This window comes from Mauremys mutica, chromosome 10 (genome assembly GCF_020497125.1).
Source record: "Mauremys mutica isolate MM-2020 ecotype Southern chromosome 10, ASM2049712v1, whole genome shotgun sequence".
In the NCBI taxonomy this organism is placed as follows: domain Eukaryota; kingdom Metazoa; phylum Chordata; order Testudines; family Geoemydidae; genus Mauremys; species Mauremys mutica.
In genome coordinates, this window is record NC_059081.1 from 69,589,200 (window position 1) to 69,606,519 (window position 17,320).

A 17,320-nucleotide genomic window follows, 5' to 3' on the forward strand; every position below is an offset into this window, starting at 1 on the left:
CCCGCGGCGCCGGCACTGGTCCCGGCACTGCAGCTCCAGCTGGGTCCCAGGCGCTGGTGTTGGGCCCGGCCCCGTGGTTGCAGTTCCGGCGCTGGTCCCAGTGCTGCGGCTCCGGCCGGTCCCGGGCGCTGGTGCTGGGCCCGGCCCCGCGGTTGCAGCTCCGGCGCTGGTCCCGGCGCTGCGGCTCCGGCCGGTCCCAAGCGCCGGTGCTGGGCCCGGCCCCGCAGTTGCAGCTCCAGCCGGTCCTGGGCACCGGCTCTGGCCCAGCTGGTCCCGGGTGCCGGTGCTGGCTCTGGCCCGGCCAGTCCCTGGTGCTGGGCCTGTGCCCCGTGGCTCCAGCCCAGCCCCCGTGGTTGCGGCTCCAGCCCGGGCCCCACGGCGCTGGCACCAGTGCTGGCTCCGGCCCGGCCGGTCCCGGGCGCCGGTGCTGGTCCCGGCCCCCGCGGTTGCAGCTCGGGCCCCGCGGCGCCAGTGCTGGTCCCGGCCCCCGTGGTTGCAGCTCCGGCCCAGCTCGGGCCCCGCAGCGCCAGTGCCAGTGCTGGTCCTGGCACCGCAGCTACGGCCCAGCCTGGCTCGGGCCCCATGGCGCTGGTGCTGGTCCCGGTGGAGCAGCTCCAGGCAGCGCTGTAAGAGAGCAGGGAGGGGGTGTTGGAAGAGGGCAGGGGAGTTTAGGGGGTTGTGTGTGTGGGGGGGTGGATAGGGGTGGGGCGGTCAGAGGGCAGGGAACAGGGGGATTGAATGGGGGCAAGGGTCCTGGGGAGGCAGTCAGGAAGGAGAAGGGGTTGGATGGGGTGGCAAGGGGCAGACGGGACAGGGAAGGGGGGTGGATAGGGCACGGGTCCCGGGGGGGGGGGCTGTCAAGGAATATGGGGGGGTTGGATGGGGCAGGAGTCCCCTGGGGGGGGCATGACCCCCCTCCTGGGGTGAGGAGGAGGGAACCGGTTGTTAGTATTTTGGCAGCTCATCACTGGGAAAGTCCCAGAAATCTAGATTAAACTGTTAAAAACTAAAAAAGCAGTAAAGCTTTGTTAACTATTTACAACCGTAATTAGAACTGCATCAGAGAGGAGGACCCAGAAGCTTTGAATCCAGACCATGTGGTGGGAAGGAGAACTGGAGATGTGGCTGCTCCACCCCACCCCTTTATTTCCTTAAATGGAAGCTCGAGGCGAGTCAGGACACATGCACAGACCAAAGAACACTACTTCCAAATTCTCCAACTTCAGGTGCATGCATAACCCACAGTGGAATACAATAGGGACCAGTCAAAAACCCTGGGTTTTGTCTTTAAAAAAAAACCAAACTGTGTGTGCTTGTAACGCTGACACCCCCTCATTGTTGGTGGGGCGGGCGGGATCAAACCAGGGACTCTGGAGCTTAGTGCATGAGCCTCTACCATGAGCTAAAAGCCAACTGGCTGTTAGCTAAGGCTGTAGAGCAGACTAAGTAATTACTTTCTCTCTAAGTGGTCTTGGTGCCACTACATGGGCTAGAACACCACACCCAAGAAGTGTGTGGGTTAAACACACATTTATGGCAGCTAGCTGCAGATGGTTGGAAATGATCCAAGTCAACTCCCATGGAAGTGATTGGGGAGGATTGAGTCCTAAACGGCAAATTGTAAATGACTCTTTACTGCCTTGTATACTTGTTCAAACAGGATGCAATTCTCCACCAATGCTTCCATTTTACACCAGTGCTAGTGACTACAAAAGGTGCAAAGCAGTGGAGAATCAAGCTCTGTATCTTTACACCAGGCTCTACTGTGAGGTGTTAAATAAGAGGTTGGACAGATCTCTGCAGGCTGGAATAACAAGGCAACCAGGGGCTGCAGGGTCTTTTTTTTTTTTTTTGGTCAGTCACATTTTGAACCAAATATTTGTCCATTTCTAACACAAAGGCCCCTGGGGGGTAAATGCACAGGAGTCAAGGTGGAAGAGGAGAGAGAGAGAGAGAGCGAGCTTTGCAAACAGCTTATTAGGGCACTTTGGAGGGTGTAGAGAGAACGCCTGAAGCACCAACCTGTAATAGCAGTTCACCCTCTGGCATGATTCTGTCAGCCAGCCCCAAGGTCCTCCCATTGTCATGGTCGCCATCCCTTTCTGCTCCCGCTTTGGAGCAGTGGCTCTTCAGGGAAACTGCAATGAAGCAAAGTAAAGAGATGTTAGTGCTTAAATAATGTTTACAAAAATCACTGCTGGGAATGTCAGATTCTTTTACCTTGAACAATTTGTTCACAGTTTGGCTTAGGTGCTGCTTCTTCAAAGGAAGCCTGCGTTGCTTGCCAGCTGCTTGCTTTGCTGTTCAGAGTTTTTATGGTAGAGGCACACTGTGAAAGCAAGAGGCACTTAACAAGCCCTATGCAAACAGCAGCTAAAGCCTTGCCACAGGCCACAAGAGAGAAATGTCCAAACAGTAATTATCACACATGTGACATTTACCACAAAATTCAAACAGTCACTATTTTTTAAAGGCTTTCAGTTGGTTTGCAATTGTAGAAATTTGTCCTTTGGCTAAAAAGGGTTTAGCTGAGGATTCCTCCTGCCCAGCTCTGGCCTCTGTTTAGAGGGATCCATTGCCCCTTTTGGGGAAGGGAGTGGGGGAAGGAAAAAAAGAAGCCAAGGATGACCCCAGAGTCCAGCAATGCTTCTCTCAATAAGAGAGGCTCATGTACAAAGCAGCGTGAGAGCAGCTTCTGCACACATAATGGCAGTTCCATGTGTCTATGTGGTCACAGCACTAGCAGTCTGACTCCTTAGCAAACAGCCTATTATTCTTGTGCTCTGGAAAACTTTAATGGGCCATGTCCTCCCCTGTATAAATCAGTGTAACTCTGCTGAGGTCAGAGCTATGCTGATTTACACCGTCTGGAGGGTTGGCCCTTTTGAGCATGTGGAGGGTGTAATGTTCACAAATCCATCTGGTAATTTCGTATTTCAAGGTTTGCCCTGTATTGTCCAAACTAATTTGGCTACAATAGTGAGGATGTGTCTCAGAGAAGGGAAAATGTAGTTAAGAAACTAATGAACCCAAAGGATGGACGGGCACACATATCTGCACACCCACAAAACCTAGAAGTGTGCAGTCACAGAAAAGACAAGTCTAGAATGGTACTTCCTTTGGAGGGTCTCCTAATGATTTACAATAATATGGCTCAGCAACCATGAGAAGATGCTGCATATAAAGTGATAGGATTTTATCTTAGCTCAGGGGTTGGCAACCTTTCAGAAGTGCTGTGCCGAGTCTTCATTTAGTCACTCTAATTTAAGGTTTCGCGTGCCAGTCACACATTTTAACGTTTTTAGGTCTCTTTCTATAAGTCTATAATATAGAACTAAATTATTGTTGTATGTAAAGTAAATAAGGTTTTTAAAATGTTTAAGAAGCTTCATTTAAAATTAAATTAAAATGCAGAGCCCCCCGGACCGGTGGCCAGGACCCGGCAGTGTGAGTGCCACTGAAAATCAGCTCGCATGCCGCCTTCGGCACTCGTGCCATAGGTTGCCTACCCCATCTTAGCTGACGGGTAACTGCTCCACAAATTAGATTGAAGTCTATAAATTGGTTTCAGCCATTCCTAGTCAGCATCCAGTCTTCTTGGTCTACGTAAAAGATTCGAGGTGCTTGATACAACAGACATGCCTGGGTGCAATCCAAAGCAATGAGTAGCTGTGTCACCCCAGCCCTGTAACTGGCCGCCCTTTGCACTGCTTTGCTGCTGTAGCCTCCAGTCTGGACTGCTTACAAACAGCCTCCAGCATGTAAGTCAGTCCCGGCTGCGTCTGTGTGCTCTCTGCAGCCAGCCAGCCACACCTCGGCTCTTACCAGCTTTAAAGATTACCACAGGGTGACCCCAACCCACTCCCAGACTTCCCTCAGAAACATACGTCCTGTACTGCCCAGCCCACTCCTGGATAGTACAAATATACTGAGTCCACTATTCCTTTGGAGGAATAATATGGACACAACTTGTTACCTCAATGGAGCCACCCAGCCACTTCAACTTGAAAACACTGGATTAGATAAAAATAAAAACAAGTGTATTAAATACAAAGAGAGATTTTACGTGTGCAAGTAATGGGGCATAAAAGTCAGAAATGGTTACAGGAAAATAAAGGCAACAGGAAGCATTTTTAGCTGCCTGCTCTGACTCTAATAGTTTGCTAGGAGTTCTCACCACATGCTTTCAGCAGTCTCACTGAGCAGTCTCTTTAGCTCAGGACCCACCCCCAGACTCGGCTTCCTTTGTCTTTATAGTGAATGCGCTGGGCAGGAAGAGAGACGTCTCTGTCCCTTCTTTTTAACAGTTCTGGCCCCCCTTTCAGAAGCATATCCAGCTGGGAGCAAGGCAACAGGCAGCCTGTGTGGAAGGAACCTCCATGTGGTTTCTTTCCTAAGACTGCAGGGTTATCTTCAGCAGTGGCTTCACTAAGCCACTACACCAACGGGAGAGCTTCTTCCATCAGTGCAGTTAATCCACCCCCGCCAGAGGCAGTAGCTGTGGTGATGGGAGCAGCTCTCCTGTTGACATAGCACTGTTTACACTGGGGGTTAGGTGGGTGTAACTACGTCTCTCAGGGATGTGGATTTTTCACACCCCTGAGCAATGTAGATATACCAATATAGGTCTGTAGTGTAGACCTAGCCATAGATTTTTGCCTCTGCCCCCTTTCCTGCCAAAGAATGGCGATTTAGCAGGCAATGGTCTGTAGAAATGCGCAGACTCACCCCTGCGGCATCTCCTGCTGGTCTCTCAGGGAATTAGCTCGATTTCCAGACTGGAGCGCCCTCTGCAGGCTGGTGATCTGCTACCGCTTCCCCCCCACCCCCGTGTCCCTCCCGGACCCGGTGCCCTGTTATCTGGGGCACTGCCCCCTGGCAGTAACCCCTTTCTCTTTGGCTCTCCCCTCCCCAGGGAACCCCCACCCACTATCCCCACCTCGCCTCAGTTTAAGGCCACTGCCAGTATCATCTAGCCCCCACACCCTGGGGCAGACTGCAGTATCAGCCTACGCATCACTGGCAAGGTTGGGTTTGGACCTGCTGCCTTTGCCTACCCCTGGGCTGCCCTCTGCAACCTCCAGTACCTAGTTGCCTTCTGCTAGGCCACAGCCAGGGGCTTTCCAGGCTGGAGCTTCCCAGCTCCTCTGCCTTTCCCCAGCCCTGCTTCACTCAGGTACCCTGCCTCAAGCTCCCTGCAGCCAGGCCCTTCTCCCTGTACAGGCAGAAAGAGACTGCTTGGGCCTCTGGCTCACAGCCTTTTATAGGGACCAGCTGGGCCAGATTGGGGCATGGCCCCAGCTGAGCCTGCTTCCCTCAATCAGCCCAGGCTCTTGCCCCAGCCACAGCCCTCTCCTGGGCTGTTTCTAGCCCCACAGGGCAGGAGTGGGTAACCACCCCGCTACATGGTCCACCAGCTTTCTTTACACTTGCTGAGGCATCAGCTTGCCCTTTGTCTCTGAGAAACGGAGGCCACTCTCCAGACTGGTCAGGAGAACATACTTTTAGTCATAATTTCAGCCTGTGCTTAGAGCTTCACATATAGTGCTGATTAGCACTTTAACGCTCCCTCTGACGTTGCACTCCATATGTTTTATGGAAATACGCTTATGAATGTAAATATGATGTAACTGGATTATGCTTTATGCAAAAGATCTCCTGTAAGGTATCATAAGAAAGGTTATAACCTACTGAATATATTCCTCCTATTTGTATGCATGTATCATTTTTGTATCTGAAGCTAAAAATATGAAGTATAACTCTGAGGTCCTATTGTAATTATGCAAAGTGTGGGCCATTAATGGTGGTTTAGAATCTTGATGGCTCCCATTGACTAGGACAATTGGTTGTAAATTTTTTTTTTTTTTTTTTTTTTTTACCTGCAAGCCTTCCTGTGTACGTGTGAGCCAGCCCAGGAAGAATGGAGGATGGGGGTCTCACAGGACATGTGACCATGTCACATGATACTGGAATCCATCTTAATCCTGGCACTTTTCCATTTAGAAGGAGCGGTGGGGACCCAGAGAGACAAAAGATTCCCACTTTGTGACAAAGCTATAAAAGGGGGTGGAGTAGGACAAAGGGCTATGAGAAAGCCTCTGCTTACCACCTAAGATGTCTGCTGGAACTAACAAGGACTGTACCAGGGATAAGGACTGGGCCCAGCCTAGGAAGGAGTCTAGTCTGGGAAAGACGTTTAATGGAACATCTGAGAGTGAGATATTACCTGTAATCTGTTTCTTAGTGTATTAGGCTTAGACTTGTGTCTTTTGCTTTATTTTGCTTGGTGACTTACTTTGTTCTGTCTGTTATTACTCAAAACCACTTAAATCCTACTTTATACTTAATAAAATCACTTTTGTTTATAAATAAACCCAGAGTAAGTGTTTAATACCTGGGGGAGAAAACATCTGTGCATCTCTCTATCAGTGATATAGAGGGCAGACAATTTATGATTTTACCCTGTATAAGCTTTATACAGAGTAAAATGGCTTTATTTGGGGTTTGGATCCCATTGGGAACTGGGTGTCTGGGTGCTGGAGAAAAGTAACCTGCTGAGCTGTTTTTGGTTAAAGTCTGCAGCTTTGGGGGTGTGGAGCAGGCCCTGAGTCTGTGTTGCAGCAGGCTAGTGTGTCTGGCTCAACAAGGCAGAGTTCTGGAGTCCCAAGCTGGCAGGAAAAACGGGCTCAGAGGTCATTTCAGCACATCCGGTGACAGTCCCAAGGGGGTCTCTGTGACCGAACCTGTCATAACACCATTCCTACTGAAGGGGAAAAAGGCTAGAGAGATCAAAGGCTAGGAACAAAGCATGTAGGCCATATGTACACAATGGGGGAACTCTCTCTTGAGAAGCTGTGACTCCAACAAAGATTTTGGGGGTAGTGATAGATAATCAGCTGAACAAGAGCGCCCAGTGAGACACTGTGGCCAAAAGAGCTAATCATAGAAAAACTAGAACTGGACGGGACCTTGAGAGATCATCAAGTCCAGTCGCCTGCCCTCATGGCAGGACCAAGCACCATCTAGATCATCCCTGATAGATGTCTGTCCAACCTGCCCTTAAATATCTCCAGTGATGGGGATTGCACAATCTCCCTAGGCAATTTATTCCAGTGTTTCACCACCCTGACAGTTAGGAATTTTTTCCTAATGTCCAACCTAAACCTCCCTCCTGCAAGTTAAGTCCGTTGCTTCTTGTCCTATCATCAGAGGCAAAGGAGAACCATTTTTATTCCTCCTCCTTGTAACACCCTTTTAGATACTTGAAAACTGCTATCATGTCCCTCCTCAGTTTTCTCTTTTCTAAACTAAACAAGCCCAATTCTTTCAGTCTTCCCTCATAGCCCATGTTTTATAGGCCTTTTATCATTTTTGTTGCGCTTCTCTGGACCTTCTCCAATTTTCCACATCTTCCTTGAAATGTGGTGCCCAGAACTGGACACAATACTCCAATTGAGGCCTAATCAGTGCAGAGTACAGTGGTAGAATGACCTCTCGTGTCTTGCTCATGACACTCCTGTTAATGCACCCCAGAATCATGTTTGCTTTTTTTGCAATGGTGTCACACTCTTGACTCATATTTAGCTTGTGGACCACTATAACCCCTATATCCCTTTCTGCCCTACTCCTTCCTAGACAACCAGTACCTATTTTCTATGTGTGAAACTGATTGTTCCTTCCTAAGTGGAGCACTTTGCATTTGTCTTTATTAAACTTCATCCTATTTACCTCAGACCGTTTCTCTAGTTTGTCCAGATCATTTTGAATTATGACTCTATCCTCCAAAGCACTTGTTTATTGATAAGATGGTCATGTGAAACCGTATCAAATGCTTTACTAAAGTCTAGGCCTAGTCACGTCCGCCGTTTCTCCCTTATCCACAAGGCTTGATATCCTATCAAAGAAAGCCATCAGATTGGTTTGACATGATTTAGTCTTTACAAATCCAAGCTGGCTGTTACCTATCACCTTATTATCTCCCAGATGTTTGCAGATGAATTCCTTAATTACTTGCTCCATTATCTTCCCTGGCACAGAAGTTAAACTGACTGGTCTATAGTTTCCTGGGTTGTTCTTATTTCCCTTTTTATAGATGGGCACTGTATTTGCCCTTTTCCAGTCTTCTGGTATCTCTCCTGACTTCCATGACTTTTCAAAGAGGATAGCTAAAGGCTCAGATACCTCCTCTATCAGCTCTGAGTTTTCTAGGATGCATTTCATCAAGCCCTGGTGAATCACTGGATGCATAAACAGGGGAAGCTCAAGTGGGAGAAGAGAAGTTATTTGACCTCTGTATTTGGCACTGGTCTGACCGCTGCTGCAATACTGGGTCCAGGTCTAGTGTCCTCAATTCAAGAAGAATGTTGATAACGTAGAAACAGTTCACAGAAGGCCACAAGAATGATGGAAGGATTAGAAAACATACCAGAGGCTCAAGGAGCTCAGTCTATTTAGCTGAACAAAGAGGAGGTTAAAGGGTGACTTGATCACAGCCTGTAAGTGTTGTGTATTTGGTTGTCATGGTTTTTGTTCCTATGGCAACTGAGTTAGATTATTAGGGGATAGTCCAGCCGGTTTCGGCCGGTTGGGTGAGCTCTGTGTCTGTAAATAAAATGGTAGTTTTGTTAGCTGTCTGCTCTCTGGCCTCAAGTGATTCCTTCCTAAACCGGCTGCCCCCAAGGATATAACAAGTGGCGACGAGGGTGGGAGTCCGGTGCTGCTCCAGTAACAGAAGGAAGTAGAAGTCAAGGTAAAGAACAAACAAACAAAAAAGCTGCTTGTTTGCACTGTGAAAGTGAAACTAAAAATCATGGCTACTCTGACCAGGCCACTGGAACCTTTTGATGAGAATATAGAGCAGTGGCATGTGTATACTGAGCGTTTTGAGCTTTTTGTTATTGCAAATGACATTACAGAAGCGAAGAAGGTGCCAATATTCTTAAGTAAGTGTTGTAGGGGCTAAAACCTACTCCCTGCTACGCAGCTTACTACACCCTGTTAAGCCAGCGACTAAATCGTACAGTGACATTGTGGAAATCCTGGGGTCCCATTTTTCCCCCAAACCACTGGTAATTGCTGAAAGATATAGGTTCCACAAAAGAGACCAAAAGGAAGATGAAACAGTTGTACAATTTGTAGCAATTTTAAAAAAGCTAGCAGAACACTGTGAATTTAAGGAGATGTTAAATGATGCCCTGTGTGACAGGTTAGTGTGTGGCCTCTACAGTGAAGCTATACGGAAGCGCCTACTGACAGAGGCTCAGCTTACATTACAGAAGGCTGTTGATATTGCTGTCTCCATGGAACTGGCTACAAGGGAGGCGCAATACATCGGTGCATCCCCTAGGGTGCAAAAAGTGTCACAAGAACCGATCCACAAAACTGTGCAGAGTCAAGAATGTTACCGCTGTGGTAAGCCGGGTCACCAGGAATGCTGGTGTAAGGACCTGGTGTGTCGACACTGTGGCAAAAAGGGACACATTGAGTGTGCCTGTAAACAAAAGAAAAAGAGGCCTGTGGTCTGGCTGACAAAAAGAGGAACCCTGCATACCCTAGAGCAGACCCAGGATGATCAAAGTGACACCTCATCGCAAGAGGAAGTGCCACTGCATGTTTTGTCTTTGGCAATGGGCTCACATGAATACTGGGTAACCCCGTTGTTGGATGGCAAACCTATACGCATGGAACTGGACACCGGTGCAGCCGTCTCGCTGGTCTCCGAGACTGTGTATAAAGAAAAGCTACAGCATCTTCCGCTTAAGGCAACAAAAACTGTTCTGAAGACGTATACGGGAGAAGCTGTGCCCATGTTGGGCACTATTGATGTTAAGGTGGAGCTCAATGGACAGGCTGCTAAATTGCCACTGTTTGTGGTGAGAGGTAACTACCCAGCCTTAATGGGTAGGTCTTGGCTTGGGAAGATTCAACTGAACTGGGCAGAAGTGCACCAGATGACTAAAGAAGAAACCAGTCTAACCCCTATACTAAGGAAACATGCTGCTGTTTTTGGAGATGATTTGGGAAGTATGAAGGGAATCACTGTGACATTGAACATTAAACCTGACAGTCCACCAAAATATCTGAAAGCCCGAACTGTGCTATATGCCATCAGGCCGAAAGTCGAAGCGGACCTGGAGCGCCTGGTCACCAATGGAGTCCTAATACCAGTTACCCATAGCTCATGGGCCACTCCTATCATTCCAATAGTGAAGAAAGATGGCTCTCTCCGGATTTGCGGTGATTTTAAAGTCACTGTCAACCCAGTGTTGTGTGCAGAGCAATACCCGCTTCCCCGCATCGATGACCTCTTCGCAGGCCTGGCTGGGGAACAAAAGTTCAGTAAGATTGATCTGAGTCAAGCATATTTACAGATGCACGTCGATGAAAAGTCCCAAGAGCTGTTGACTATTGTGACTCATAAGGGGCTTTATCGATACTGTCGCCTACCCTTCGGAATAACGTCTGCTCCCGCCCTGTTCCAGAGGGCTATGGACCAGATCTTGTGTGGCTTGTCAGGAGTTCAGTGCTATCTGGATGATATCCTGGTCACTGGAAGAAATGAAGAGGATCACTTAAAGAATTTAGAGGCTACCCTACAAAGACTGGAAGAGTATGGCCTACGAGTTCGCAAAGACAAGTGCGAATTCTTCAAGCCCTCTGTTGAATATTTGGGACACATCATTGATTCTGCAGGTCTTCATAAGGCCCCTGCAAAAGTTAAAGCTATTGTGGAGGCTCCCCCACCTCAAAATGTAAGCCAGCTGCGCTCGTTTCTAGGACTATTGAACTATTATGGAAAGTTCATCTCACAGTTAGCCATACTGCTAAAACCACTTCATGAGCTCCTTGGGCAGAACAAGGCCTGGAAGTGGACTGAAGCCTGTGATGTTGCATTTAACAAAGCTAAGGATGCATTGCTAAATTCTGAAGTTCTAACGCACTTTGATCCATCCTTACCCCTACAATTGGCCTGCGATGCCTCCCCTTATGGAGTGGGAGCAGTCGTGTCACACATTATGCCTTCGGGAGAAGAGAGACCTATTGCTTTTGCTTCACGCACTCTAAGCAAAGCAGAAACTAACTACGCCCAAATTGAACATGAGGCATTAGGAATTGTTTTTGGAATTCGGAAGTTTCATCAGTACCTGTTTGGGCAAAAGTTTACTCTTCTCACAGACCATCGACCTCTGATGTCAATTTTTGGACCCTACACAGGCATTCCCCCATTAGCTGCTAGTCGTATGCAACGTTGGGCATTGTTACTTTCAGCACACACATATGACATCAAATATCGGAAATCCACTCTGCACGGCAATGCAGATGGCCTCTCAAGGTTGCCTTTGCCAGTCAAACATCAAGATAGTGCCCAAAAGGAAATCTTCTACTTTGAACAGGTAGAGAATACACCCATCACTGCTACTCAGATAAAGAAGGCAACTCGCGTTGACCCAGTATTGTCCCAAGTTATGGACCTGGTGATGCATGGAAAATCTCGACAAACCTCTCCAGTCTCACCCAACCTTGTTACCTACATGTCCAGGAGGACGGAGTTATCGGTCCAATCTGGTTGTTTGTTGTGGGGGAGACGTGTCATTATTCCATCACCACTGAGATCACAGATGTTAGAACAGCTACATTCCGGTCACTGTGGAATAGTGCGCATGAAGGAAATTGCACGAAGCTATTTTTGGTGGCCTGGATTGGACAGTGCTATTGAAGAGAAGGCAAAAGCTTGTATGTCATGTCAGGGTGTGAGGAATGCACCCCAGTGGGCACCCCTACACCCATGGGACTGGCCTGAAAACCCGTGGCAACGTATTCACGTTGACTTCGCTGGCCCCCTTGAAGGAAGCATGTTCTTGGTGGCAGTAGATGCCCATTCTAAATGGCCAGAAGTCTCTATAATGCAGTCCACTTCCGCAGAGTGTACTATCCAAAAACTACAAGGACTCTTTAGTCGTTTTGGTCTGCCAGAACAACTTGTGAGCGACAACGGACTGCAGTTCGTCTCTCAGGAGTTTCAAAATTTTATGAAGGCAAATGGGATACACCACATCATGTCAGCACCATATCATCCATCCACCAATGGATTAGCTGAAAGATTTGTGCAGACAATGAAACACGCTTTGAAAACAGCAAGGGGACAACACTCCATTCAAAAGCGTCTGGATACCTTCTTACTTTCCTACAGAAACACACCTCATGCTACGACCAAGGCATCTCCAGCCTTTCTAATGATGGGACGACAGCTGCGCACTTGCTTTGATCTGCTGAAACCTTCTGAACCCCGACAAATTGTGCAACATCAGCAGCAAAATCAAGTTATCAGACGGGCACCCAGAGCAAAAGAGCGAACCTTTAGCCCGGGACAGCCAGTTTTGGCTCGGAATTATACTTCCAGAGTTAAATGGGTCCCTGCCACAATCATCACTCAAACAGGACCTGTTTCCTACACAGTCCGGACTGCAGAGAATCTTACCTGGCGGTGACATGTAGATCAGCTGTTGCCAGGTCATGCCAGTCCTCAGGACACATCTGCAGTTGAGTGGTCTGACTTCACCACTTCTGGTGAGACACCGAATCACAAATCACCTGTTTCTGACTGTTCTCCTCCATTACTGCCAGCGGCTGAGATACCCCTTTGCCCAGCACGAGCTGATACCACCTCCTCACCTGTTCGTGCTGCGGACCCAGAGCCCATGGTACTTTCGGGTGCAACAACACCAGAAGTTCGCCATAATCCACCTAGAGACAGAAGGCCTCCTCATCGGCTGGATCTTTAGCTAGGGCAAACCCACGGTTATGGGGCAAAATAATCCCCAGGGTTTAGCCGGGAATGGAGGCAGTCTACCCTCCTTCTCTAGTCTAGTGTGTGTTTTATTTAGGGGATGTTCTTATTAGGGGGGGAGGAATATGTTGTTTATTTGGTTGTCATGGTTTTTGTTCCTATGGCAACTGAGTTAGATTATTAGGGGATAGCCCAGCCGGTTTCGGCCGGTTGGGTGAGCTCTGTGTCTGTAAATAAAATGGTAGTTTTGTTAGCTGTCTGGCCTCAAGTGATTTCTTCCTAAACCGGCTGCCCCCAAGGATATAACAGTAAGTACCTACATGGGGAACAAATACTTAATGGGCTCTTCAGTCTAGCAGAGAAAGATATCAAATAATCCAATGGCTGGAAGATGAAGCTAAACAAAATTCAGATTGGAAATAAGGTGTGAATTTTTAACAGTGTAATTAACCAGTGCAACAATTTACCAAGGGTTGTGGTAGATTCTCTGTCACTGACAATTTTAAATCAAGGATAGGTGTCTTTCTAAGGTATTTGCTCTAGGAAGTTCTCTGTGTTATACAGGAGGTCAGACTAGATGATCACAGTGGTCCCTTTCTAGCCTTGGAATCAATTAATCAGGAGCAGACTGGCTCACAGAACAAAAACCTGTAGATGAGTCGATAGGAGAGACTATAGCTGTAAACAAAGAGAACCAGAGAATGCAGCAAAATTGATATGTCATTTGTAAGAGCCCAAAGGACAGAGGAACCTTCTGCCTGTGGTAAACACCCAGGTGAGAAGCCGAGTCATTCCACTAAGGCCAGGGTATTCCATCTCTTATCAGCTTCAAGCCAGTAGGTCTCTGATGAATTTTAAGTCACCTTATTCTGTCCGGCTGCTGGTAGGAAGGAGCATGGTCTCTGTGTCCCCCTCTCCCTACCCAAGAGTCTCCTGGATATGGGGGTCTGTTCCTGTATCTCTCCGCCATTCTGACTGTTGCAATTGTGTGTGTGTGTGTGTGTGTGTGTGTGTGTGTGTGTGTGTGACTCAGCTGCTTTATGCCTCTCACAGCATTCTCAATGCTGCCAGATGGGTTTCTCTGCTCCTTTGCCCCACTCCAGCTCCAGTATATTCAGGGCTCTCCCAATCTGCAGCAGAGTGAAACTGAAGGAATTCCTGTCAGTTTCACTGTGTCCTGGGGGTTCTGAAGAGCTGCAGTGAAAATAGACAATTCCCTGGGCAGCTGCAAGCTAAAGAACATTAAAGTAAATGCAGTTTAAGCTCTGGAGACACAGAGGGCACCTGCCTGACAAGGCAAGTAGATTTTCAAAGCCCTGTGCAAGGGCCCCCAATAACATTGGCCACATTTTGGATTCCTAGCAGGAACATATGTTGTCCAACAGCCTGATTCAAAGACTCCCATGAACATCAGTGGGCTTTGGGTCAGGATCAAAAGTAGCTAAAAAAAAGCCATGTATCTGCTTTGTGGGGGTTGGGAATCAATGATGCATGATCAATGATGTGTGTACCTGGGGACTCCACACCCCTACATGTTACAAACTAGGTCTCCATGGCACATCTGCATCGCTTCCATGAGGACAGGGGAGGAGTGGACAGGGGCATTGAGGGGTCAGAGTGGGTTTGGGCTAAATTTGGCAATAATGGCGTCACACATGTACAACTGAAGGCTCAATCTGCTCTGTAAGGATTTTTATTATTCCTTTATTATTCCACACACCCAGAAAGAAACCAGCTTGACTCTCAGATCCCTAGCTGAGTTTGCAGGGCTGGCAGCTAAACTAAATAAAAATGTTTTTAATTGTAAAATGAGCACGTTTGATCAGGAAGTAAACTGAGACACAATATGCATACTACCCCACGGAGGACATTTTTACAAAGTCACTTCTCAGAGGAGACTTGCACTCAATAAAATCAATACCAAGGAATGATAAACAAGCAACATTGATTGTCATTACCAATCCCTTCACACAGGAGTGCAAACTTTACATTTACACCCACAATTTCAAGGTTATTTTTTGTTCATGCCAGAAGTCTGTTGTAATAATTGAGACAAATTCACCATAATTGTCAGCTCAACTGTTCAAAGTATGTAAAGCTTCATAAAATATCACAATAATCTACAAAAACCACATGTGTTGATAGGAAAGTTAGGAAAGGAGACAAAAAGAAATAAATTAGTCTAAAAAAAAAGGCTTCCTGATAGAACTCAAAACCATGTTAAAATTAGGCTAGGTAAGAACGAGAAAATGTGCACCCAGAAATCAATGAACCAAATTGGTGTGTTGGCCAGTAGGCCTAACTGGTAGTCAAAATAATGAGGGTATGGGCTGTTCCACCCAAAGAGACTTTGGAGGGGGCGGGGGGGGGGACATGGAAGAACAGAGGCAACTAGAGTGAGCTGCACCATCATGGTTGCCGCCACCACCGCCTTTTCCCTGGGATCCCAGACCTCTGTCCTTCTGATCCTGAGGCAGGGGCGGCTCCAGGCACCAGCACGCCAAGCGCGTGCCTGGGGCGGCAAGCCACAGGTGGGCGCTCTGCCGGTTGTTGCGAGGGCGGCAGGCAGGCTGCCTTTGGCGGCATGCCTGCGGAGGGTCTGCTGGTCCCGCGGCTTCGGCGGACCTCCCGCAGGCAAGCCGCCGAAGGCAGCCTGCCTGCCGTGCTTGGGGCGGCAAAATACCTAGAGCTGCCCCTGTCCTGAGGTGTCCTGACTGTACTGAGATGGGGACCCAAATGATATCACCACCCCTACCAGTTCCAGGTGAATCCCAAATGCCGCCTGAGATGAAGAGGGATCAAACTTTAACAGCAGCAGCTCATCTACTACTTCTTCCCTCACCCCCCAAAAGGGCAGTTGCCACCACTTTTGGTACCATCCAGAGTCTGTAAAACGGGGGGTGGGAGGGGTGAGGTTCCTCTAAAAGTCTCTACCCAGCTAAAAGGATAGAGTACAAGGGATGTTAAAATAGATGCCATATTTAATACTTCATATTTCAAAATATTAACGATTTTTTCTCCTTTTCTTGATCTTCTGACTGACTTGTTAATCCCTCTGTTTAATACATCATTCAGTTATACATGTGAAGCATGTTTTGACAGGAGACGTTTATATATACAAAACATTTAGGTTGTTTTGTTTAGTAACGGATTTTGTATGCTGTTGCGTGTTTTAATTAAATTCCAGTTACCACCCTCATCCAGCCTGACAAGTCAGGAGCAAAGTTAATTTCAGCATTTTCTAACGGTAAATTTTAGTACATTAAAAAAGAATCTCATAATTAGCTATATGATTGCTTAGAAAATGTAAATTATATTGTACCCATCTGGTTAGCAAAAAAGTACCCAAATGAGTGTAAAGGCTATATTAGTTGTAAGTCAACACATTTCAGTGTTTATACCAACCAATGAGAACATAGGTGCTGGAACTAGGGGTGCAAGGGGGCTGCCACATCCCCTGGTTTAAAGTGGTTTCCATTATATACAGGATTTACAGTGTGGTTCAGTGGCTCTCAGCATCCCCACTATACAAACTGTTCCAGCACCCCTGAATGGGAATCAACCTTTCTTTAGGAGAAAACCTAAAAAGTACAAATGCAAAACAAGATTACAACTGAAAATTTAAAAGGCAAGGCTTCCTACTTGCTAATTTAACATCACTAAAAGTCAGTGATACAACCTCCTTTCATTTAAATCATTCCACCCTGACAGAGTTTATAATCTAAAACAGACATCTCAGACAAAGCATGATGAAAGGATAGGGAAAACTGAGGCACGGTGAAATTTTAAGTGACTTGACCAAGGCCTTAAAGGGAGTCAGCGGCAGATTTGGCACTTGAACTCAGATCTCCTAAATCCTGATCTGGTACTGTAAGTACCAGACCATCTTTCTTTCATCTCTGTAGTTACTTCTGTATATTTTTGCTCCCCAAGAACACCGCAGAAGAGATGGATAACATTTTTTCTGCATGTAGAAAACAAGCCATTAGCTAGGATCTGGTAAAAGATGATACACAGTGGAGGTTCAATAACAAAAGCGACTTGTTTGTTTTTAAAACAAAACTTGCAAACTTGTATTAAAGCTGTATTGGCCTGAAATGACAACTAAACATCACAGGCCCGAGTTGTGCCATCAGAGTTTAAGCATAACTGCCCATTGAGAAAAGTGAGGAGCAGTTCTGCAAGAAAGCTGAGCTGTGATGGCTCATAGTGTTTACTAAAACACAGAGACATCCCAGAGTATTGCTGAAATACCAGATAGTGCAACATTAAGCAACATGCATATACAATCTGTGCAAACTTTTGCAGTACACAGGATGAATCCCATACAGCATCTGCTTCAAGTAACAGGCTGCTTCATTTTTGTGAGCAATCTCAGTAAAACATAGGAAATACGAATAATTAAACTTCTTTAGGCCTAGGAAGGTTTAAAAAAATGGAAGACTGCAAAGGAATGCTGCAAAAGGTGCAAGATCAAAATAGAATGACAGAGGAAAGGCTGAAAGTGTTGCATTCAAACAGACAAAGGAAGTC

The 17,320-nt window shown here is 47.1% G+C and overlaps 1 protein-coding gene across 2 annotated transcripts in view; it reads right to left on the reverse strand.

Annotated features, from left to right (window-relative positions):
* Positions 1 to 17,320, reverse strand: part of LOC123343329 (aryl hydrocarbon receptor-like) — a 121,921-nt gene that overhangs the window by 54,535 nt on the left and 50,066 nt on the right. For both annotated transcript variants that reach the window (XM_044978380.1, XM_044978381.1), the window contains one exon: positions 2,023 to 2,138. In XM_044978380.1, coding sequence (XP_044834315.1) covers positions 2,023 to 2,138 — 116 coding nt within the window. The remainder of the gene's footprint in view (positions 1 to 2,022; positions 2,139 to 17,320) is intronic.